Raw genomic sequence first — 25,986 nt, forward strand, 5'->3', positions numbered from 1 at the left:
GATTATATTAATAGATCTATTTTATATGATATTGTATTATTAACATATATATAATATAATACATATAAGATAGTATGTTGTATAAAACATATGGTATTATATTAATAATAGGCTTTATTCATTTGTAGTATATATAATATGTACTATTATTTTATCGATGTATCATTATACCTATTTATATTGTATATACATGTTGAGTACAAGCGGTTGGGGAGAGAGAGAGAGAGAGAATGTGGGTGTGTGAATGCTCTTGTCACATGAACTGCACATTAAAATGTAAAATGCCCGAACTGTTACTAAAGCCAGTGTGGAGCACTAGCCATTCTCTTGGAAGCATCGGGTGCTTTGTGTTGCCCAATTCCTCATGCAACATACCGACTCCTCGTATTATGTATTCTTCTCGCTCGTCTCGGTAGACTGCAACGTTTCAAGACTAAAGTTATTTGCCGTGGACCATTGCACGCTTTTCGTTATGCAGCCAAGTGGCATGCTTGATATGGGGCCACGTGGAATGATCTGAGCTCGGGCCCCGACGACGCCGGACGGCGAAAAAGTCGGCGATGGCACGCACGCCGCATGGCCTTTTCCTCCGTTGCGATAGATAGGTAGACAAAAGCCTCAACAGTGGAGGGAGAGGATCGATGGATTGATCGATCCCGGTCATGGCGGAACGTATCGTTGACGCAATGCCTCGCTTCTACCACCCGCTCGCCTGCCATGTCCGCTTCTGTCCCGGCAGCACACGCTCCGCACTGACAAGTACGCCTTGATCATTTCTTGGTGGCCTCAGCAAGCATTTAGCACTGAGCAGGATTTCGGGTCATCTTCCTGCATCCGCCATTGACACGGGATGTGGCAGGTTTTTCTTGCATTCCGTTGTGTTCCTCTCGTCAGGCTTTCAAGGAAGGTTTTTGTTAGGGTTTTACTCTAAATGTAAACCGAGACTCCTAACTTGTCAGCCTTGCAGTGGCCTACATTGAGATCTTGTTGCTGTAGGTCACTTTTGGCTGATCTGCCGAAAATTCTCCTCTATTATAGTTCTGCGTCCAGAAGGTCAGAACTTTCACAAAGAGATCAGAACTTCTGGCCTTTAGATATCATTGTAATCAGGGGGCAGATCAATTTCAAGTTTACTCATGTCACGTGTGTTATGGCTAAAAGTTGTGAATCACTGACGATCAAAATTTTGAAGAGGTTGCAAGGCAGTTGGTGTCATTTTTCTTGGCTTCTGTAAAATATACTTGGGATACTGTCAGATTGTGACTCTGACTGGAACATCAGGAGTTGCCATCACTTTCCAAGCGAGTAATTTGAAGCTTTGGGTCTTGTTATGATGAGTGAATTCCAGTAATATCAGATCCATTTAGTTGACTTAGATAGTATCAAAACGGATTGATATGCAAGGTTTCACCTGGATGAGTGCAATTACAGGAAAGTAAGAAACAGGAAGACTCAGCAGGATATTTCTTTTTTACTACTTGAAGATTGTGGAGCTATTACACGGTTTTCTAAAGGGCTGTTAGATTCTCACATTGTGGTATCGGCATAACTTGGCAACTAGGAGCAAGAAGAGAATAAGGGTGGCTGTCATAAGACCACATACCAAATTGTACAATGAAGGGTATTGGTTTTGTATATGCTGCTGCAGCGGCCATAGGTAACAGCTGTATAGATGGAAGTAGAAAGTTGGCATCCCAAAGATTTACAACCACAGAGTTAATCGGCCTTGTTGGCCTGCTTGATGCAGTCTTCTTGGCCCTTGCTGTTTTTGGTTCTGGCAAATATGGATCCTTGAACCTTATGTTCAAGGGTATGGACTTGTACTTCCTGCAGATTGTTGTTGTCAGTGCAGGCATAAAGGTTATTGCTGGCTTTCTGTATCAAAGGGCCTTGCAACTGTCTCCATTATCTGTTACGGTTCCATACCTGGCATTTACACCTGTTCTCCTTGTTTTCACGAGTTTTGCCTTGATGCATGAAATGCCAAGTTTACAAGGATTAGTAGGAGTAATTGTTGTGACAGTTGGGGGTTATTTGCTTGCTGTTGAGCAGCCTTGTGAGACAGAAATAAAAAGAGAGAAGCCTAAATCAAGGTACAGTCTTCCGGCAGGTTTGCTGACCAAGTGGCTAAATAGTATTCTTCCAGGGAAAGGAAGGTCAGCTTATGCAGTTCACCAAGCTGACTGCGAAGAGAAGGTGGAAGGTGAGAGTCTTCAGGTGGTTTCTGAAGTGGCAGATAGAGAATCATCATCTGTATCATCTGATGTTGTAACAAGAGAGTTTCGGCGTCCATCTTTAGCTTGGTAAGGGTTCTGTAGCATTTGTCGTGATTACTCTGTATGGACCTTGAACAACTTATGTTAGGTGGGTACTGTTTGAGCGACCCTGAGTGAAATCATGATATGCCAGATGTTCAATGACAGGATCTTTGTGGGCAATATTTTTGAGCCTCTCCTTGCCGTTAGGAGGGAGCAAGGTAGTCTTCTTATGCTTGGAGTTGCTGGTCTTTTGAGTATCAGTCACAGGTGATCACACATTTTGCTGATGTTGAGTGGTACTTAATGTCAGTGATGCTTTCACTTTATTTCTAAGCTGTGCAAAGTCCAGTAGCAGTGTTTTGAGAAAATTTAATTTGTCAGTTTGTTATCGTTTTGTGTACGTTCCTTTGCAGTCTGGATAAAATGGGATCACATTTGGCTCCATCACCCTTTGTCTTTGCAGCAGTGCAGAAGGTGATTATGGCTATTCCAGTGGTGATATTTCTTGCAATTTCCAGGTCAGTTGCGTAGAGCCACTGCAAAGTTCTTCAGTGGGGCAGGTCTGACATGCATCTTTTCAAGTATCTGCAGTTGCAAGTGATGCTTGCACTTGTTGCTATAAAACTCTTATTTTGACTAGTGGTCATTTTTTGGCACAGCCCTTCATCATTCAGACACCTCTTTGGACAATTTCCTGCCCTTTTTGGCATTTCACTGGTTGAGATTGTCGCCTTTATCTGCTACCTAAAGAGTTTGGAATCACTACTGGTTGCGTACTCTATTGCTGTGAGTACATCAATCCATGTACACAACAACATTCTCATTGATGTGTGAATTCATAAGAGGTTTTGTACTTCTAAGCTTGCATTTATAGTTTGTGATGGAGCCATTTTTAGCTTCCATAGTGCTGTCAAGCAAGGAGTGATTGGGGATTCATAAGATCTATTCAGTAAGAAGCTAGAAGTTTTGAGTTCTTGGGATAGTTGCAAAGATGTTCCAGGTTTTCAACATCACATATGGACATTGGTCTCAAAGATTTTGATGTTTCAACACGTTTGATCTAGGAGCTGGTCCTGAGTTTGTAGGAATGGTTACCTAGTCTCCTCATGGTTTTGTAAAATCCAGGAGGACATTCTGCTATGTGCTTGGTAGTTGTTTTGTGGCCTCTGCCTTTGGCCAAAGTGGACAGATTTTTTTTTGCCCCAGACTTTTTGTTCCTTGGTTTCTATTTATTTATGCTACTTGCAGGTTTATCAGTGGCTTTAAGCCCCAAAAAGCTTTATTTATAATTAAAAGGCTTGCTTTTATTTGCACAGTAGGACAAAGGCCCAATGATTCCCTATAGCAGGGCATGTTGTGGGCATCCCATTGCCACTCTCTTAGATCATCCACACCTTCAGTCACTCTGCTGAATGTGGAAGGGCAAGCAGCTGGTCACCAAAATGCAGCAGTATGGAGGCTGAAATGTGGTAAGCACAGCAGTCTACCACACGAACAAGGTTGGAAACTGATAATTGATGCTGTAGACAGCAGGGTGACAGCTGAGGTAGCATGGACTGATGCACGGCGGCCTGCTGATAAGCAAAATGCAGGCTGAACAGGATCAATGATGATGTCAGCTGTTGGCAATGGAGTGCTGGCTGTAAATGCAGCAGTTCTGGCACCTCCTGACAGCTGGGCGGCAGCAGAAGAGAAGGCACCAGGGGCTGAAAATGACGTGGCTGCAGGAGATGATGACTGGATAGCAAGTGATGAAGGGCTGCAGGCTGGAAACAAGACGCCAACTCAGTAGAGGGTGTGCGGACTGGTGTAACTTGCAAAACTAGGATGGGCTGAATGGTGGGCAGCTTGTCTATTTATAGATATAGAAGTATCCTCCCAAAATTAGTGTTTTGCTTATGGGACATAGAAACTCTCTAGTACCGTGCACTAGGTAATGAAACTTTTGGTTTTGGGGCTGTTTTAAAGAGCTAATCAGTTGGTAAGGCATTTGTAGCTCAACATCCCCTCTCAGGCCCAAAGCTGGAACCAAGAAGGAATTGAAAGAAAAGCTTAAGCCCAATTTTACCCCAAGGCATTCCACCCAAAGTAGCCAAGACATTGAACAAAGGGTGCACATTGGCTTGCCAAGTGACCTACTGAGACTATAGAGGCAATGGTTATCTTACCAAACGAGCCCAAGTGATCACCCTAGAGAGACCAAGGCATGGGACAAAGGCTGCTCGTTGGTTATCCAGTGGCCTACCAGGATTTGCAAAGATGTATGGAACCACATGGAACCCCCTCACTTTTTTTTTGGGTGTAGGAGAAGATAGGGTTTGCAGCCTATCAAGTAACTATGGCCTGGGCAGAGAATGCAAAGGATGGGTAGATTCAACATATCACAAAATAGGCAAGCTATCCCAACCACACGAGGTTGTCGATGACATGGGAAAAGGGAGAAGAAGTATGTAGGTGTGGTGGCAAGTTGGTAGAATAGGAGCGAGTGGAGACAACTCAGGATGTGCTTAGGGGTGCTCTGCACAATGAGCTGTAAAGAGTATGCTACATGATGAAAATGCACATGTAATAGGTGCCACTTGGATAGTATCCCTCATGGGGAAATTGTTCACTTGCTCAAGTGCCCTTTTACAAAGATGATGATGATCATACAATGCAAAGGAGAGGTACAATAGGGAAGGGAGACTGATGTCGAGAACAAAATGTCGAAACTTGTGGAATACCAAGAAAGGATAGAAACCCTCGCTCAACTAGGAAGGGTGATGCTGAAGGAGGAAGAGGAACCTAATATCAGTCTTTGTATGGTGCCGAGCACTATGAGGAAGGATGTGGATTAAATACCCTAGCTGGAAGAGCTAAGGAGAAGCTACCATTGTGAAGCATCAAGAGATGTCGAAAGATCCACGTTGGGAGGGGAATCCTCCATGTTGATAGAAGAACAAGTCTCCAAAGAAGATGAAACCACAAAGGAACGACAAAGACATATTGCACATGGACAATCTTAGTAGCCCTTGTCTTTTAGTACTCTTGAAGGCTTAAGTGATTGGTCTACTAATCACTCACCTATTGTACTCTTTGCATCCATTCTAGGGTCTGCTCTTGCAACCCCACCTAAGACTATTTCCCCTCCTTGACATGAGTTTCATTGGCAAAGATACTAATGGCCGTACATGATAGTAGCTATACACTTAGGTTAGCACCTTTAGGGTACACTACACTAGTCTCATACTACTTATAACTCTTAGTTCCTTAGGCTAATGAGTTAGGCCCATAGGTTAGTTTGTTCTTAGGCTTTCCTTCTTTTTTCATCTGCCGCATTAACTCATTCACACACTCATTCACTTTTTATTAGCTTTGCTTTTGCTTTGTTTTGCTTTGAAGCATCTTAGTATTGATCTTTGTTTTTGCGAATTCTGATCTCTTTTGCAAGGTTTTGTATTTTCAGCTAGGACTAACATGCAGGTTTGCATTGGTTCTACTTGAGCTGGAGGCACTTCTGCCCAAAGGAGCAGACAAGGCAACAATGGGAGGCATAGACCCACTCAACTGTCCAGGGAAAGTGGATGTAGTCGTGGCATGGTGTGGTTTCTTAGCTAGGACTCGGGAGACCCTGGGCCTTAGTACAACACTCCTTATCTACATGGCCTGATCTTTGTCAATGTGTGCAAAACCTATTCTTTTTAGGAAGTTGTTGCTTGATGGACTTTGTTTTTTGTTTCCATTTGAGAAAGGGGTGTCACCCTTGTTTTGGGTTGCCCCCGCATCTTGAGAGTTCTTGCCACTTTTAGTTTTCCCTTGTAAACCTCTCTCTGAATAAGAATGTGGGGAGGACTTCTTGTGGACTTGATCATGTAGCCTTTTGTATAACCCAAGAAATGACATTCAGACTCATAGAAGGTTGGCAAGTGGAGCAACGAAATGATGTGTGGATGAAGTGAAAGTATTTTTTAGTTAGCTTGTTTAAGGAGAATATAACTTGATCGTCATTTGACTTTGGTGAGTCAATAGTAGTAAACTTAGCAAGTAACTGCCTATATTCAGCTAGCTTGACCTTCAGGTCATCCCCTTCCTTAATAGAAAACTCTCATGAAGCTCAAAGTCGAGATTGATACGTTGGGTTTAATCTCTTTCCACATAGTGGTTAAGAAGAGGAATCCAACTCAGATGCAAGGGGAAAGTGCTGCAATTGAGAATGGAACTTAGGAATCAATCCTTGCATGAACTCAACATTGGCTATAGCATTTCGAGCTTTCCATTGATGGATGTGATTGGGGTGAGCTAGTTGAGGGTTCGACGTAGACTCTATACCAATGACTAGGTCCCAACGACCTTGAGATTCAAGTAGTTGTTGCATAAAGTTAGACCAAGTGGTGTAATTTGACCTGTTAAAGCGAGTCTTATCTGTATAGGCATTCTTAGCCGCAACAACAAGAGTGTAATGCTGAATGAGGAATAGGATGGGTAGGGTGGGTAAGGTGGGGGAGTGGAGTACACTTGGGGATTAACCCTAGAGTGCCCACCATGCATGTGGGATATGTGCACGGTGAATCTAAAAGTGGGTATGGGTTGACTAGGCATAGACATAGCATTTGCATGTGTAGCCCAGGAAGGAGGAATGGGGACATGATAGGCAAAAGATGTGCTCACTTCTGGGTTGTCAAAAGATGACGTACCAGTGAGATAGTAGGGTTGGCAGGGAGGAACACGAAGTGAACTCAGCAAACATGGAGAAGAGAACAGAAGAGAGAAGAAACTCTGATGAATGGAATGATGAAGATTTAAATCATGGAGTGAATATTATACAAGGGAACAAGGGTGCCGTAGCACAAGGAAGATGATGAAGATAGCCACGAACCACGAACCGCAATGTCCTCCTGAAGGGGTGTGAGGATAGTGGAGAGGCTGGAGAGAAGAGGTGACGGATTGAATGAATCAGTTGTGAGGAATGAATGAGAGAGTGGCCTATAAATAGGCATAGTCAGGATGGCGCCCCTTTTTGGGGCTGCAAACCCTAAACGTGAAATGCAGAAACCCAAAAGCGCAAACTGCAGGTGAAGGGTTTCTCAACACCCCCTCTCAAGCCCAAAAAGAGGAACAAGAGAAGAGTGAGGTGGAGATGCAATGCTACATGCTGAAGAATACTCATGCAGCAGGTGTCACTTGGACAGTATCCCTTGTGGGGAAATTGTTTACTTGCCCAAGCGCCCTAGTACAAAGATGATGAAAACATGCAATGCATAGGAGGAATGTCGGACTTTGTGTGGTGCCGAGAACCATAAGGATATTCCCATACTCGATCTCGGGAGGTGGCTCCATGCTAACCAAGTGACCAAGGCAAGAAGAGGAGAGGAAGAAGACGTAGAGGATCCCTAAGATCCAAGATTTCCACTGGAAAGGGAACCTGCAGTAAAGACCAGTAGACAGAGTGAACTGGAGAACCCGAAACTCAACCTTGGGAGAGAAGCCACTAGCTCCGTCCATCCATGCGGGAAGGAATACGAAGGCCTCGTCACCAAGTCGCGGTTGAATCTCCGAGGTCTCGATCTAGGTGGTACCTAAAGATCCTGGGTATCAATAGAAGAGATGACTGGTCGAAGACAGCCACCCTAAGAAAGTAGAGAATGGGTGAAGAACTTCATGTGGAGTAGGTTCCCCCTTTGAGGTGGGAGGTGGAGGGGCCCCCGCTAAAGTCGAAGAAGAAGCAGATGCCCCCTTTGAGGGCAAAGAAATAACATCCCCCTCTGAATCCCCCTCTGAAGTAGATAGGGAATCCAAAAACTCACGGATCACGGACTCCGAAATGTCTGATGACGAAGGAAGTGCCGCCAGTCGTGCCGAAGAAGGTATTTGGGGTGCTGAAGAGCTCCCAGAGGTAGCCTCTCGAACGTGAGAAGTCGAGGGTGTGGAAGGGTGGGGCTTAGAATGAGTAAGAGGTGGGCAACGATCGCTGTCTCTTAGTGGAGCAGATTGGGTAGCCGAAGAAGAGGAAGGAGTCGAGTAGCCACTCTCTCGAAGGAGCGTACTGACAAGGAGACGGTATCAGACAATCACTGTCTCTCGGTGGAGCGGACTGCAGAGCCATAGGTTGTGGAAGCCACTATACCTGAAAATAAGTGGGAGAAGACTCTGGCATTGCGACGATCTCTAGGAGGTCGTAGCGCCAATCGATTCTCCATGTGCTCGAAAGGACTTAGTACGCATCGGATGTGTCTTATTGCCTTGAGCATAGTACTCTGATAACCAATGTAGAACGATCTCTGTGGCCCAAAAAGGAGAGGTGGCACAAGGGGTGCCTGGTGGAAGACGCATATACTTTGGGGGGGTGGGGAGCAAAGGTCGAAGTCGACAAGTATCGGTGGTGTGTCTGGTGATGCCACAGTAGAAGCACCCAGTAGTCTGGACATCTATTGGTAAGGAAGCCATGGATACTAGTATGCCTTGCTGAAGAAGGAAGAGGTCAGCCACCATGAGCCACGAACCGCAATGTCCGCCTCAAGGGGTGGGAGGGTAGTGGAAGGGCTGGAAGTGAGCTACCAGTGGGAGGAGGATGTGACCAGCAGTAAGAGGCTGCAACCAGTAGAAAAACGCAAATGAGGAGAGAGAAAGACTAAAAACGCAGGCAGGACAGCCTGCAAGAGAGAGAAAGACTAAAAATGCAGGAAAAAAACAGCAACAGTAGTTAATATGCTGAAATCAGCTCCAAACAGTGTGTGATAGGTTAGAAACAAGCGCCAGACTGTTGTAGACAGCAATGGCAAGCTTGGACCATGATGTCCTCTGTGTTTGGAGTGTGGGCAGCAAGCTGAAATACTTGAAATCTACAAAAACGAGATTGTTTTCTGAATGGAGAGTAATCAGCAACAGTTGTTCTGCTGTAAACAGCTGCAAACTGCGGGTGGAAGTCTGGAAACAGGCGCTAGACTATAGACAACAGCAAGGATAGCTGAGATTGCGATGTCCTCCGCGAAAGGGGTGTAGGCAGCAAGCTGAAAACACCTGAAATCTGCAAAAACGAGATTTTGATGCAGCGGAAGAAGAAGAGAAGTGGATGCCGAATTTGCCACCGGTCTTTGCCTTCACTGGAGTGGAGGATCTTTGCCGTTGTTTCAGCAGATCCAGCTCTGATACCATGTCAAAAGATGAAGTACTAGCGAGACAGTAGGGTTGGCGGGGAGGAACACGGAGTGAACTCCGCAAACATGGAGAAGAGAAGAGAGAAGAAGCTCTGATGAATGGAATGATGAAGATTTGAATCATGGAGTGAATGTGATACAAGGGAACAAGGGTGCCGTAGCACAAGGAAGATGATGAAGACAGCCACGAACCACGAACCATGAACCGCAATGTCCTCTTGAAGGGGTGTGAGGATAGTGGAGAGGCTAGAGAGAAGAGGTGACGGACTAAATGAATCAGCCGTGAGGAATGAATGAGAGAGTGGCCTATAAATAGGCATAGTCAGTCTAGAATGTTGCCCTTTTTTGGGGCTGCAAACCCTAAACGCAAACCTTAAACGCAAAACGCAGAAACGCAAAAATGCAAACTGCAGGTGAAGGGTGAAGGGTTTCTCAACATGGGTGTGTGTAAAGCACATTGTTAAAAGCCGAAATTCCTACTAATGATGTACAAGGGTGCAGAGTGGTATTCACCTAGGGATAGCTAATATGTGGTGATGGAAAAGAAAAGGTACTAGGAACTGAAACAAAAGATCCAAATCCTAGTATGCTAGATATAGATGTGGAGTGCTTAAAAGTGGAAGAAAGAAAATCTATATTTTGACCAAAAAATGGATGGATGAAAGGAGTTTGAGAAAAAGAACTACCAATACCAAGCTCAAATGAAACAGAAGTGTCAAATATATATGTGGAAGTACGTCTACTTCGAGAGCCTCCTCGATTTACATGTATTTACTTAAACATATCATTATCTGCCTATATATCAAAAGGAAAAATAGGGGAGGGTTTCTTTCCCTCCTTCCTTGGTAGGTGCACACTTCGACTTTGTCATCTTTCTTCATCTTCGGTGTTGCTGTCATCATCAGTTTGATCTGGGGCCTTCGCTGATGTTGTGGGTTGCATGCAAGGACACATTTCATTTGTCTTTTCTTGCAGTCTTTCTCTGTTCCTTTCTCTCTATGATTCTGTTCCTTTCCATTGCACATTCTTATATGGTATCAGAGCATGGTATCATTGCCTAAGAGAGACACACAACTGATTTCTCGCAGAGGAGACCACCCCAGACTGCCAGTTGGCCTTGCCACGTCAACGTTTTGCTGAAAACATAGCTTTCTTCTTAAAAAGGCGATAGCTTCTTTGTGCAGGCGACATTATTTTTCCCCCAAGCGGACCCTCTACATTGATTTCCTTGTGATCTTATAGCCTTGTTTCGGGGCTGAGTACCGCCAAAATACAAATTTATTGTGGGTGTCTTGTAGGATTTTGAAGATGTCTTATCACTAGTTTCGCGGCTTTGATGATACAGATGAGGAGCTTTCTTAGCACTCCTCCAAACAACAGCGAGATTATCGCATAGATCCTGAAGGAGGAGGTTACCTAGCTTGTTTGTTCAGGAACCCTCTCCTTCTCGTTCTCTCGATGTCTCATAAAAGGCCCATTTTGTTGGCCTTCATATGCCATCAATGGCACCCTCTAGATAGGGTGCCTGTACTCCCTTCTTTACCCAAAGAGGAGTGGCTTCATGGTTTAAACTACTCGCTTTGGTCGTGTAAGCTAGAGTGTATCCTTGATATCTTTGATCTTTTGAAGTTTGTTATCCACCCTATTTACTCTCTAGTGGAGGATCCCACTGTTGGATCACCGATGGATCGTGTGGTCTCATGGGATCTGCTCAACTCTAGAGCCCGATCTTTTCCCTCTGAGCTTATAGGATTGTGTCCTAGTGGTGTCCGTAGGTTGTGAAAAGTAGCGGAAGTATGGACAAAGCTTGCTTCTTTGTACCATCGGAAGACATTTGCCCATCGGATTACTCTTGAGAAGAGATTACGAATGCTTGCTATCGATGATTCTCCTTCCATGAAGGATCGTATTAACAGGTTGGAGGATATGAGGGATGAGCTTGCGTCCCTTGGCAGGATAATCTCTTTAGAGGATATGAGTATGATTCTTTTGACTTAGCTACCATCTTCTTGGTTTGATGTCTTCTACACCAGCCTTCCTACATTGAGGACCCATGAGAAGCTTCTATGGCGTGCTTGTTTTGGAGTATGACAAGCGTACCAAAGAGGTTGCTGGTGGATCCACCTCCACCAAAGCTTTTATTGCAGTTCAAGAGGGGGAAAGAAGAAGAAAGAGAAGTTAAAGGCTAAAAGATAGGAGAGTTCTTCAAGCTTTGACTCTAATTCAAAGAAGTTTACATGTCCACATTGTGGGAAGGGGACACATCTAGAGGAGAAACGTTGGAAGAAGTATCCTCACCTTCGTCCAGGTGCGAAGGATGGAGCTAAAACATCCAAGCCTTCTACCTCTACTCTAGCGGTTACCCATGAGTTAGTGTTTCTTTATATTGTTGACTTGAAGGAGTCTTCTTTAGTGGTTGCCTCGTCTTCTGAGCGGCTTTGGCTGGTTGATAGTGGAGCTTCTAGTCATATGACTCCAGGAGGAGATTTGTTAGAGGTTCTATGCCCTTCTGAGGGTTCAGTCATTGTTGGTGACATTGTATTGATGCCTATTAGTGGTGTTGGCACTTTGCCTTTGCTTCTTGATAGCATTTTGAGCCCCCTTTCAAAGGCCCTTTATGTTCCGGACTTGGGCTTTTCACTCCTCTCAGTTTATGGCTTTCCTAGGCTTGGTATTTGAGGGGGTGTTAGTAGTCGTGTTTGTTATGCCTTATTATCTCCTGTCTGTGAGCCTCAGATGAGGACTTTAGGAGCTTTAACCTGTTCATCACTTGTTTTGACAGAGAAGGTAGCTCATTTTAGAGCACTTAGTTTATTACTTTTTAGTGCATTTTCTCCTCTAGTCGAGATTTTGTGTGCATTTCTCGAGTAGTTTCTACATTCATTAGTCCGCCTCACCTACCGGACATTGTTCACCTAGTGATTGCTTGTGGCGAAGTATAGCCTAGTGGCCTTTACATAATGACTCACTTTCTTTCTTAGCCGAGAGTTAAGGGCTCAGAGTTTCATTGCTTCCAAGCCTTAGCCACCACATGTGAGTCTATGAACAATGAGTGTCTATGGCATTATCGCTTAGGACATCTCAAGCATGACTTTCTTTATAAGTTGTCACGCCATTAGATGGTTAAGGGCTTTCCCCGCTTGAAACTATCCAGAGACGTTTGTAAAGCTTATCAGCTCGAGAAATAATACCACACTCCATTCTCTCAACAAACCACACATGGAGTTGAGGCACTCCTTGAGATTAATCCATATTGATCTTTGAGGGCTAACATCCATTGTCGCCTTGAATGACGTGTTGTGCTTCTTTTTGATTGTGGATAATTTCTTGAGATACATGTGGGTGTATTTTCTAGAGCATAAATTTGACGCATTTACCTATTTCTCATCTTGGTTCATCTGGTGCATGACCAGACGGATTGTCATGTAGGATGTATGGGAAATGACAATGGTGGTGAGTTTACCTCCCATGAGTTTATCGAGTTTCTGTATGGGCATGGCATTTATTGCTCCAGTGGTTACCCATGAGTCAGTGTTCCTTCATATTGTTGACTTGGAGGGGCTTTCTTGAGCAGTTGTCTCATCTTCTAAGAGGCCTTGGCTAGTTGATAGTGGAGCTTCTAGTCATATGACTTCATGAGGTGATTTGTTGTGGGATCTATGCCCTTCTGAGGGTTCTATCACTATTGATGACATTGGTTCGGTGCCTATTTGTGATGTTGGCACTTTGCCTTTATTTCTTGACCATGCATCAAGCTCCCTTTCACAAGCCTTTATGCTCCGGACTTTTGACTTTCCACTCCTCTCAGTTTATGGCCTTACTAGGCTTGATACTTGAGTTGTTTTCACTGAGCGAGTCGTTTATATTGAGGATTCTCCTGCAAGGGCTGTTATTGTGACAAGTTTGCAGAAGAGCGGGCTTCAGAGGCTCCATTCCCCTTCTCTTATGCACGGTCCTCCGAGGCAGTTGTCTATTGTTGCATCCATTCTCGCTTGTGCACCATCTTTTCCACAGGTTTCTTTCAATCTCCCACCCTCCCCTCTGGTGGTTCCCTTATACCCCCATCCCTTTCAGAGGGGGACAATCTCGATGATGCGGTTGTGGATTTCTTGGCCACTAGTATTTCAGAGGGGTTTCCCAGGATTGTGAGGAGTTTCTCCATCGGCAGTCTTCATTGACGGACTTCCTCGACATTGGCATTCTTCTTGCCACCCCAAGATTTGTTTCCTCCTTGGCCTTCCGCCACATCCAAGATCTAAGAGGGGGGTGTTAGCAGTCGTGTTTGTCATGCCTTGTCACTTCCTGCCTGTGAGCCTTAGTTTGAGTCAGGCGTGGACTTTTAGAGCTTTGATAGGTCTGTCATGTGTTTTGATGGGGGAGGCTACTCATTCTAGAGTGGCTATTTAGGTGCATTTCTTTTGTTTGTCAAGTTCTAGTGTATTTTCCATGGGTAGTTTCTGCATTTCCCAGGTTGTACACACGTGCCGGACATTGTGCTTACTAGTCGGGTTTTTTGGTGGACATTTGGTATTTTTTGGGCATTTATGGCTATTTATAGCCTACCCATCCCACACTTGGCAAATTATCTCATTCAATTTTCTTCCTCTCCAACAGGTGCACACTTCGACACTCCATCTCCTCCGTGCTTGGTATTGCCATCATCATTAGCCTGATTTGGTGCGCTCATTGACGTTGTGGGGTAGGTGTAGGGTGGGTGTTTTGCAACTCTCATTTGCCAACCTGGATCAACATCTATGGGCCATCGGCCACTTTCATAGAGACTCCTTGCCATGACGTTTATCTTGGAGCCATGGTCTAAGAGTGCAATACATGGTGTTTCTTTTTCTCCAATTTTGACAACTGTCTCCGTTATTGCTCTTGCTCAATGCGTACAGGAGTAGTGACTGCTTGGAATGAACCGAGCCTCTTCCTTCTCATGTGCATGTGATGTAGACGGCCTTCTTTTTGAGAGGTGGGCTACCTAACTGGTTTGGACCACCCGACCATTACATTTTCAGCTTTCACTTCTTTACTTTTTGCATTCATACTTTCTTTATCTTTAACTTCAATTGCTGCAATTAATTCTTTAACTGCTTCAAGATGAATTCCTTGTGAAGTCAGCTTCTCTTTATCCTCTTCATCCTGCACAAAAACTCGAAGAACTTGCAAAAAAGCATGCACTGTTTCTTCAGCTTCATCACCAACATATTGTCTTTTCCTTTTGATTACATTAATAATTACATCATGGAATTCACGTTTGGCAATTCCAAGAATTTCACTTAAGGTGTTCAATTTTGCTTCCTAGAATTCGTTCTTCTAGGACTCGTTTGAGATCGATTGGAGATTCAATGTCAGACTGCAATTTGTAGCCTGACTGCTTGTCTTTCTTTTTTTCTTCGGTCTTCTTTGTTTGTGGTGCATCTTCCATCTCTTGATCTGGGGTTACATTTTCAGCAAGCTTTGGTTGTTCAATTGTTCTTCTAGTTACCCGTTTTGGAGGGCTAGAAGAGGAAGGCCCTGGTTCATCTTCTCCTTTCTCTTTTCTTCAATCAAGACTTCTTTATGATTGACGTTAGCCAAATGTGCAAAGGTGAAAAAAGAATCTACGGGTTTTTTCCAACCAGTTATTCCTTGAATGCACTGATTGGTATTAGCCAAATATTCTTTTGCTACTTTACCACGTTCCATTTGATCTAGTACATGCATCCATACTTTAGATTGCACATTAGCTTTACATGATTTTTAAACTTGATTTAGTTGGCTCAATTCGTAGCCCATAGGTAGCTGCATCAATTGCTGCGTAGGCATTCATTACAGCTAAATCTTCTAATCTTTTCTTCATTCCACCATTGCTAAAATTTGGCTCCAGTGGAAGACCAGTTTTAGTTGAATGAAAATTTTCATCTTTCCAAAAGACAAGCTTCTGTGCTTCAGCCTCACAGAAGGTAGAACACTCCCTCTTGTCATGTTGTTGGCTGTTGTACCAAATACAACGCCTCTTAAAGCCTTCTCTCATGGGTCTTTAAGTTGATGATCGTCCTCGTTCTTCAACTTTGACATCCAGCTTCTCTACCTTGGAACTAATTTCTGTAAGATTCAGATGAAGGTCACGCATGCTTTTAATGAGTTCATCCATTACATCATTTTTAGAAGGAATAGAAGAAGAAAGAGTTGGTTGATTAGTCAAAGTAATAGGGGATTTCGAAGGTGGAAGAAGCTCCATCAATGGAGTTGTTGAAGTTGAACTGATCAATCTCCTTTCGCTTTCCCATTTGTATTAGCATTCTTCCTTCTTTACTGCAGATTTCATTTTTCTTTTCTTGCAGTCTCTCTTTGTTCCTTTGTCTCTGTGTTTCTGTTCCCTTCTGTTCCTTTGTCTTTGTGTTTCCATTCCCTTTTGTTGCGCACTCTCACACTGACATCCTACTGTTGCATTTGCTTTTGCGCGACTCCTTGCTTATTGGATTTGGGGATCTGTCAGAGTACAATACTCTTTTTAGCTCATTATCTTTGCCCCGGTCCTTGAGACACGGGAGTTCGAGGTTTAACATTCTTCATTGCAGAGTGTGTTTGCTGCATCGAGTATTGTATTATATGTAGTATTCATTCATTATCATTCATTGTGTTCATTATCTTTGAGTTACCCTAACCCTAATAGTGATTCTTTAATGAGTCTGTGGGTTAGTTGTATGATTGTGTTGTTGTGTTTTCTATGTTAGTGCATTTCTTTATACTCCTTGATGTTGCTATTGTCAAAATGTGTGATAGTGCAGAGAGACAGTAGGGTTTGCGGGGGAAAACATAAGAGTGTGTACGGCAAATAGTGAGAGAGAAGAAAAGCTTAGAAATACAAGAACATAGTGATGATGCACTGAATCATGCTATGAGAAGAAAGTTGATACAGTGGAGCTGAAGCTCAAAAGATAATTGCATTGTCCAGTTTGAATCAGGCAGCAATACCTGTGGGAATTTGCACAGTGAAGGGGGTGAAATGCAGTCCTCTGGGCAATGGGCTATCGAAGTAATCACTGGAAGGTGAAGGATAGTTGTTGAGGAGCGAACCGCAGTTCTCTGATGCCGTCAAAGATATGGAAGATGATCACTAGTTGTCGAGGGAGCGAACCGTAGTCCTTAGATGATGTTGGCGAATGGCTTGAGTAGCAAAACACAAATGCTAGAGCCTAGAATGTCGAAAATGCAAATTGTAGAACATTGATGTTTGTGTGGGAAAGGTTGCCAGATGTGGAGGCAATGCCTGATGATGGTAGACGTAGACTGTAGGGTCCTCCTTTGTGCAAAATGCAAGGTAGATGGTGACGCCAGTAGGTGGAGACTGTTGCTAGGTGGAGAATACCCAAAACGCAAGTAGAATGATGGTGCTTGGTGAAAAAGAGATGTTGCCAGCAAGGAAAGAAGGTCACCAGCTCTATAGAAGACCTCCAAACACAGACTTGATGATGAGGAAACAGGGCGCTTGAAGAAGAAGAGGAAGGGTGACCATGAAATGGGATGTTCTCTAGTAGGGGTATGGGCAACAGTGGAGTGAAGAGGTATGAGTGTGGGAGTGACAGAGGAAGAGGGGTAAAGAATGACTGAGGTGGTGTGGGGTGGTAAAGAATGAATGAAGTGACTATCTATTTATAGGCATAAGCTGTCTAGGATGGTGCACTATTGAGTGGGCGCGCGCATTGAAAAAGTTGCGAAAATGTGGACACGAGTTCTTTTTGGGGCTGTTAGTGCAAAACCCAAATAAAGCATGTGAATTGAAGAAGTGGTTTCTCAACAGCCGCTCCTTGGCTGGACTGTAAATACTTTCATTTAATTTAAGCTTCTTCATGGAGAGAGAGAGAGAGAAGGATTGAATGAATGGAAGGCATACTAATTCTGCTGGAGGCCAACTTGGCCTATGAGATAAAGTGATCTATGCAACAAGTTCATGTCTCGAGTATCATGGATAAACTGAAAAGGAACTAAATTTAGCAAATGTATCCCACGTGTATTCTGTGCATGACATCTCAAATATGCAAAATCTCATGGCATGTATCCAGCATATGGTATAAGAATGAACATGAGGCATAATAAGTAATTTAGATGGCATTTCAGTTCAATTTCATGTGAATGCTACATCCTTATACATATTTGCAAAATATAAATTGTATTGTGTGAAAAACATTCCTTGACAGATTCTGTAAATTGTTTTTTCCTTGTAGGCAAAAAGGAGCAATGTGTTGATTTCAGTTATTGTTGGAAAGTTGGTTTTTAAGGTGAGGTCTTTTGCAAAGGCTGTTTAGCAATTGAGGTCAAGAATGGTTTAAATTTGAGACAATAATATTAACAGATCTAATAATCTCTCTCTCTCTCTCTCACACACACACACACACACACACACACACACACACGCGCGTGCGCGCGTCACACATTTTGGTGAAAGTATGGTATTGAATCATATTATATTAATGTACAAAGATGGCTCTATTCAGTCTGTACATAGCCAAAGAATCATAAAAGAAAACAGAGTATTGATTTTGGTTATATCTTGAAGTCTATATCAATCATAATAGAACTGCTGCAAAGATTTCCTGAAGAAAGTAACAGTTACAATGATAATGTCATCAAAGACCCTATGATTACAAGATCTCCAAATCTTTTTTGAATGTGTCCAAAATCTCATTTAAGCAAAAAACCAAGTAGACCATCAAAGGAGCAGGAATAATACCAAAAGGGCAGCAATAATCTGTACAATATGTGGAATTCTTTCAGTTGGAGCAGCATAACATGCACAAACAGAAGTTATATTTCTTCTTCGAGCAAGGATGGTGTCAAATGGAAAAATTAAAAAATCCTATCATTCCCAAATATGCTAAACCTATTTGTTAAGACCTTCATCAACTGAGCCCTCACCAACCTGCTGTGTGGCTATTGCCACCTTTCCATGCCCACATCCACCCAGTTTCTATCTCTGCAGAACTCTTTTCCTCCTGCCAGCAAATGTGCCACCTCAGCCAGCTGTGCCTCCCTCCTCCCTGCCAATGCGTTACCTTAGCAAGCTGCGCTGGCCCCTCTCAGCCAGTGCACTGCCCCACAACCACCTCTCTTACCTTTGCGGTGCTGCCTCTCTGTCCCCATAGCATGACTATGTCTTTGCCAGACCCTCATTTGTATGCAGTCTCCAGCCTTCCTCCCAGTCTTGCCAGCCCCTCGCCAGCTCCTCAGTTCCCCTGTAACAGCCCTATTCCAGCCTCTCTGCAGTTCTCTTTCCTCCATCTTTCCCTCTGCCTTGGTGAAACAACCCACTCGACAGGTTCGATTATCCATGTGGTACAAGAAACTGCACTTTAGCACAACAAAGGATTGCACCAAGTTTGCAAGGCAGCAATTGGTCCTCTGCCTTCACTAGGGAACTATGAGAGTGCATAGTGGAAAAGAACATGAACCGGAAGTGAGAAGAGAAGATGGAGACAAGATGAACATAGTGTGAATGAAGGAACAAATTTGACTGAAAATGGAGTACACGTTTGCAATTGTCATCCCCTTTGTGTGCTGAGATGTGTTGGTGAGGGCACCAGAGGGGAGGCAGGTGATAATGACGATGATGGTGGAGGATGGATAACTGAGCATGATGGGGGCAATGGTAGAGTGGGGCAGACTAAATGGTCCTAAGGCCACCGGCTGACCTGCTGGCTGACCTGTTCTAATGCAGGTTGGTCATGTTGCCAGGCCCATAAGTGGCCTGGCCGCTCAAGTCTGTCCACCTATGTGTAAAGTGTCTGCCCTGCCCAAAATGGCTGAAAGGTTGGTCATGAATAAACTGTTGCCAGGCCCATAAGTGGCCTGACCGCTCAAGTCTGTCCACCTATGTGTAAACTGTCTGCCCTGCCCAAAATGGCTGAAAGGCCTCCCTGCATGTGGTAAAGCAGGCCGCCCTATCATGCTGCCCATCATGGATATCCAAAAGGGCTGAAAGAACCACAAGACAGGTCTTAGGGGGGCATGAATTTTAATGCTTTGCTTAGCATTTGATTTAGTCATTAATCAAATGGGCAGATGTGAGGTGCACATGTATTGTGCAAGTCAGTTAAGTCAGAATGACAGGTCAAGAACCTCAAGAAGTCAGTGGGTGTCCAAGGCAAAGTTGTAGTAAGTTATACTGGTCTGGTCCAGGTGGTGCATGGTGACAGTTTGGGCCTAGGGCATTTAATTAGCCATTTAATGTTGGTGGTGACATTAAGAACTAGGCATTAATTAATTAATTAATTAATACCAATTTAGGGGCTAATTAATACTCAAGACCACTTGGGAGTCAAAATGGCCTAGCCAATTTCATTGTGGATGGGGACATGCAAAATTTTTGGGCAGGGACAAGGGCTGAAATTAATTTTGTTAATTCTGAAAAGTAATTTAATGGCCGAAAAATCCATTAGAAAAGCTGCCACTTGGCGTGCTATGGTACCGTAACCTCATCCAATTCCTCAATCTCAAGGTGAATTTCAATAGATACATCATTTGGCATGTCCAAATGGGAAGGTCTCAAAAAGCTAACATGAAAGGCAGTGTTTGAATTTCTGAAATTATCATGCAGTTGTTTGCCTTGCCTCAAACCACACATTGGCATTTGCTCATTTGTTGCATTAGGTACATTTTAAGGCTGTGTTGCCTCTACCTTTGGAGATACATGCTACTCAGAAGCATTAGAGGATGACTTCCTCTTTTCTACCTTGCTGTCCTTCTTCAAAGACTACATGAACAAGGGGAAACATGGGTCATTTGTAAGCTGTGATAAGTACCCAGTGCTGCAATCAATTGTATCTTGAACTACGCATTACCATCTTTTTCTTCATGCTGATTTTGGCATCAGATAGCCTTGAAGTCCCATCTTCATGCTTGCTGAATTTTACTACAGCTAAGAATAATTTCAGTAAATTACTTATGCTCGTGGCTCTAGGTGCATAAAGCCCACCTATACAAAAGAGTTGGCAATTCCCGAAGATGGAACCATGAAACCAGCCTTCCTTGGTAGTGATCTACGTGATCCACAAGTAATTTACAGTAGGCAATAATATAAGAAATGAACGGAGTTAATGTTTGCTTGCCTCCTTTAGTCATGTCAGTCTGTCATCTCGTGGTTGTGAGCTCCTGTCAGAGTCGGACGGAGACATGGGAGCTCTGGCATTTCTTGTGCATTTCCCTAGTTTGTCAGGAGGTTTCCACCTCTGGTTAGTGTCAGAGACTGCTCGATGACTGTTGGTTATTTTTGTCATCATTGTCCCCATTTTTTTCAGTAGTCGGACTGCATTTAATGCAGTCATTTTGATGCATTTGCTGCAGTTGGCCAGATTTAGGGCCTTATGCAGTAGTCCGCCAGATTTGGAGGGTGTTGGCTATTTATAGCCACCTCAGTGATCACTCTCTCACTTTTGCAAGTTATCTTCAGCACACTCCTCTCCGACACTCTCCATCATTGGTGTTGCCTTCATCATCTCAGCTTGATCTGGTGCCTCATTGACGCTTCGGGCTCTCTCTCTCTCTCTCTCTCGCTCTCTCTCTCTCTCTCTATATATATATATATATATATATATATATATATATATATATGCTCGTGTTTCTTCTTTTGTCGCACACTCTCACATGGTATCAAAGCCTAATTTAGAGCACGGGGGTGAGATCTTTTGCAGAGGAGTAGCCAACCATTAAACTCAGTTTTCATCTCTTGTGTTTGCTGCAAATGCAGCATTCTTGGGGTGATTGTGTCAATTTTTTGGTGGTAAAACTCGTGTTTTGCTACAAACGCAGCCATCCAGGAGGAGGCAACATCATCCACGAGGAGACGACATCATTTGGTGGGGTGGCAGCAGCTTTTCTTCCCTAGGCATCGTCTTTTCCTCTCTCTTCCTCAAGCGACAGTCCTTGTGTGCAGATGGCACATTCCGTTACCTGTCTTGTGTTGCAGCTTTCTGGGTGATTGCAGATTTGGAAGATGTCTTACCAGTTTCAAGGCTTTGATGACTCTGACGAGGAGCTTATCTCACATCACTCGTTTGAGCGGAGATGTGATTATCGAGGGTATCGTGATTACCTTTGACGGGAGGAGTGTTTCCTCAGACCCATCCTTCTGCTCATCTATCATAGCAGGACCCATCTAAAGTGAAGATGCCTCCTTGATACCCTCTATTTAGGTGCATGTTCTCCCTTCTATACCCAAAGAAGACAAACTGGATGGTTCCAACTATTCCTTGTGGTCTTTCAGGGTGGAGTGTATACTCAACACCTTTGATCTTTGGGAGCTCGTTTCTTCAGCTATTCCGTGTCCCTAGGAGAATCTAGCTGATGGGTCCTCTATGGACCGTGTTGCCTTATGGAATCGACTAAACTCTTGAGCCAGATCTTTTCTCTTTATGAGTTTATAGGACTCTGTTCTTGTGCATGTTTGCAGGTTGAAGATTGTGGTGGAAGTGTGGGGCAAGCTTGCGTCTTTGTATTAGCATAAGACGTTTGTCCACAAGATCTCCCTTGAAAAGAAGCTGCGGATGCTCAGTCTTGATGACTCTCCTTCTATAAAGGAGCACATCACGAAAATGGGGGATATGAGAGGTGAGCTTACCTCTCTTGGACGGAAGATTTATTATGAGAATATGGCTATGATTCTTTTGGCTCAACTGCCCTCTCCCCAGTTTGATGTCTTCTACACTAGCCTTATCACCTCGAGGACTTGCGAGAGACTTTTATGGGAGGATCTTTCACCGCTTGTCTTGGAGCATGACGAGCAACTTAGAGATGTGACGTCAATGGTTTTGGCTCCACCAAGGCATTTACTGCAGGTACATGAGGCGAAGGATTCGAAGGTGACCCTTGCTACGACAAAGTTTGCCTTTGTGCATGCACTTGCCAAGGAGGATCTTGCCAAGGAGGATACGACTCTTATTTCTTCCTAGGAGAAGCCTTGGCCTGTGGATAGTGGCCCTTCTTCTCATATGACCTACAGATAGGATTGGTTTCAAGATTTGAGATCTAGAGAGGGCACTGTCACCATTGGTGACAATTGGTTATAGAGGATGAGTCTACGGGAGCGGCTCTTTGCACCGGTACATAGGAGGGTGGGCTTTGCATGCTGAAGCCTTAGTTGTGCAGTCTTCCCACAAGCTTGGGTTTCTTTGGCATGCTCGTTATGGTCATTTGAAGATGGACGTGATTCGACAGGCTTCCTAGAGGAAGATGGTGGGCAGACTTCTTGATTTCCCTCCTATTCACATCCTCTGCCCTAGCTGCTTGAGGGGTAGGCAACATCAGTAGCCACATCCCTAGGTTGCCACATGGAGGGCTTCTTCACCACTTGATTTGGTTCACACCGACTTTTGCGGACCTATTGGCACGGCCTCCCTTGGGAAGGCCAAGTATCTGATGCTGATTGTTGATGACTTCTGTCATTATGTGTGGCCTTATTTTCTAGAGTACAAGAATGATGCATACTCTTGTTTCTGCAAGTGGAAGGTGTTTGTGGAGGCACAAACAACTTCCAAGGTCCGAGGCGTACGAGTGGACCATGGCGACGAGTTTACTTCTAATCTCTTTTCTGAGTTTTACAGGGATCATGGGATTTGGGTAGAGTCTTCCCATTCGAACACATCATTTGAGAATGGTGTGGTAGAGCGGGCAAATTGGACCATGTTATAGATGGCTCGATCCATGTTGGAGCATAAAGGCCTACCTCATTCCCTTTGGGATGAGGCGGTGGCTACAACAATTCACATCCATAATTGATCTCCGACTTTTGCTTTGGCGGACATGACCCCCTACGAGGCTTTCTTTGGGAAGAAGCCTTCTGTGTCCCATTTTTGCATCTTCGGGTGTGAGACATATGTCCATGTGGACAAGAAGAAGAGGCACCCGAAGTTACGAAAGCTTATCTTCATGGGCTATAGCTCAACCATGAAGGGCTATTGGCTCTATGACCCATCCACACGGAAGATTGAGGTGAGTCGGGATGTGATCTTCGATGAGGCCATGGCCTCTGACGATTTGGTCGATGGTTCTTGTGTAGGTGATACCTCGTCATCAACTGACCCTTCACCACCCTTAGTTCTTCTTCTTCCTTCTAGGTTCCCTATTAGCACCCTTAACTCGTTATCGGCTCCTCCTCCTCCACCTACTCCTCCATCTACCTCTGCTTTCCTTCCACTCCTGATGGATATTACTTCTTCACTGAGTACTTTCATCCCTTTAGCCTCCTCGCTGGAGTCTTCTAAGGATCCTTCACTGTTAGGAGGGGAGCCTTCTTCAGATCCAAAGAATGTCCCTTCGCTACAGGAGGGGGAGTCCCTTTCTTTGGCAAGTGCATTATAGGTACTGGAGACTTCCTTGTCCCCCTTGTAGTTGGATGAGCCTTTCCACATTCCTTTGTGGTATAGATGGCTTATGCAGGATTTTGGTGTTTCTTACTTTCCTGCTACCCCTTCAGGTCCTTGCAGATCTGCTTGCTTAGAGGCCTAGCGGGATAGTTCACTCTGTGTGAACTATGCCCTTATGTCACAGATTCTTTAGGATCGAGAGCCTATTATAGTTGATGAGGCTCTTGCATAGGATGTTTGGAGGTAGGCTATGCAAACTGAGCTTGATTCTATCGAGCGAAATCAAACTTGGGAGTTGGTTCCGTGTCCTCAAAAGCGGAATGTGAATGGTGTGAAGTGGGTCTTTAAGACCAAATATCTTTTAAATGGTTCCTTGGACAATCATAAAGCTAGGCTTGTTGCCAAGGGTTTTGCACAACTCGTAGGATTGGACTATTTTGAGACTTTTGCACCTATGGCTTGGATGTCTACTATTCGGGCTATCTTGGCTATCACTGCCCATCATCATTGGCTTGTTTACTAGATGTTTTCTTTTGCTAATTCGCCCTGCAGTCTATTATCTCTACTGACAACATCTGTAGCATGTACAGAGTGGATGATCATAATTGGAAACGAGACTAAAATGGAGACAAAGTAGCAGGCAAGGCCTACACAGACACCAGACTAGTTGACACAACATGAGGGCCTTATTGGGTGCTCTGACAATGGGTCTTTCTGGGATCGTGGATGTGGTATACATTCTCGACTTCATATTACATCTAGTGGATTTTACGGGCTTCTACTTCAAAGAGGGTCATAATTGAAACCCTGGATGATGTGCTCCAAGCTCACGTATGCTACTTCCTGCTTTTTGTGTGTTTGCTTGAATGAGGAAACCATCCGGGATGGTCATGCTCATGAGAGCTGGCATATTCACTACATGGCGAGCTTGTCGACCACCTGTGGGACTTAGGTGTGTGTGACTGATTGGTTATTTATTATTCAACTTCTTCCTAAACTCAGCACAGTGGTGCTTTAGGTACATTGTGCTTCTCCCAGGTGTATCTAGTAGAGGCCTATCTATGCTGAATTTTCCCCCTTATCGAAACTCTACATATCATCTACAGAGAGTGTTACAAGTTACTCATTAACACATTCGTGTCGCTGATAGGAGGATCGGAACATGGCAACACTTAAACTTTAGCAATCTGTGGTTTTTGTAGAGCGTAATTATGTGCATCCATTGAATGATATATTCTTTATCGTGTCTTTCAGGAGAAGATTCTGAGGAGGCTGCCTTTCATCTTGCTTATGGTTGGTGGGATGACACTAATAGTATTCGCTTGAAGACATCGTGGCCATGCAAACTGTTATTGCTGTTCCAACCCAAACTAATGTTGTTAAATTCAAGGTACTACTTTGTGGAAGAGTTCTGGAACCAGCATTCAACCTCTTTTCAAATGTAGCTTATGCATATTACGTGCTATTACTGCCCCCTTCAAACTTCACCCGAAAATAGGTGATGCAACAAAAGTTGAAATAAGTGAACTTGGGACTCTTCTTCTTGACAAGGAACTCCACTATCTCTCAACCAAGAATTTGTTAAACAAATCATCAAACCTGACATTGCAAGGATAACGTTATGTGGCAAGCATACAATTGTTTTTCCAATCTTAAGGAAAGCAATTGCTTGTCCCTCGATCATGGCTCCCCCACATGTATACCCTTTGTTGAGAGAGAGAGAGAGAGAGAGAGAGAGAGAGAGAGATCATCTTCTCTGTATCTTAAGGTTTAAGCATGCCTACGCGAAGAGAGGCATTGAATTCAACAGATCTTTTCCATGTTAAGCCAAAGTCTCTCTCTCTCTCTCTCTCTCTCTCTCTCTCTCTCTCTACACACACACACACACACACACACACACACACACACACACACACACACACACAAGTGGAACTAGATGAAGACCACCAAGAATGGTTGGAGTTATACAAGCTAAAGATTTAACTAAGGCTACAGACCAAACTCACGCAAAAATTGACTCTTAAAGCTTTTAATAGCATTAATGCATTCACAAATACATGATGATCCTTGTAGTTGCACACATGCAAGGGTTTCTCCCTCTTAAGCATCCCATTGATAGGTGCAAGGGCACAAAGAATCCCAAAAACATCCCATCGAGGTGCAAGGGAACAGAGGCCTTGGGATCAAGTAACCTATTTAGGTCATTTTCATAAGATATTGATATAGATATTAGGAGGCTTAGGGTGGTTTCTA

At 43.9% G+C, this 25,986-nt stretch overlaps 1 protein-coding gene across 5 annotated transcripts; it reads left to right on the forward strand.

Annotated features, from left to right (window-relative positions):
• The first annotated feature begins 458 nt into the window (after window positions 1–458).
• LOC148022297 (uncharacterized) lies at window positions 459–25,093 on the forward strand. 5 transcript variants are annotated; one of them, XR_015694479.1, is made up of 6 exons: window positions 462–2,303; window positions 2,424–2,525; window positions 2,722–2,818; window positions 2,918–3,044; window positions 17,602–17,655; window positions 24,988–25,093. XR_015694479.1 is itself a non-coding variant. In XM_087697925.1 (6 exons), exons 1-6 carry the CDS (start codon window positions 1,615–1,617, stop codon window positions 25,057–25,059), a joined length of 1,149 nt encoding a protein of 382 aa, XP_087554051.1. In that variant the 5' UTR covers window positions 481–1,614; the 3' UTR covers window positions 25,060–25,093. The 5 variants fall into 5 exon arrangements, 2 of the variants coding, with proteins under 2 accessions (XP_087554052.1, XP_087554051.1); XR_015694481.1 differs by having other exon boundaries at window positions 2,725–2,818; XM_087697925.1 differs by having other exon boundaries at window positions 481–2,303; window positions 2,672–2,776.
• Window positions 25,094–25,986: the final 893 nt, after the last annotated feature.

Source organism: Lygodium microphyllum, chromosome 17, assembly GCF_053477565.2.
Source record: "Lygodium microphyllum isolate KBCC chromosome 17, Lygodium_microphyllum_v1.1.10, whole genome shotgun sequence".
NCBI lineage: Eukaryota > Viridiplantae > Streptophyta > Polypodiopsida > Schizaeales > Lygodiaceae > Lygodium > Lygodium microphyllum.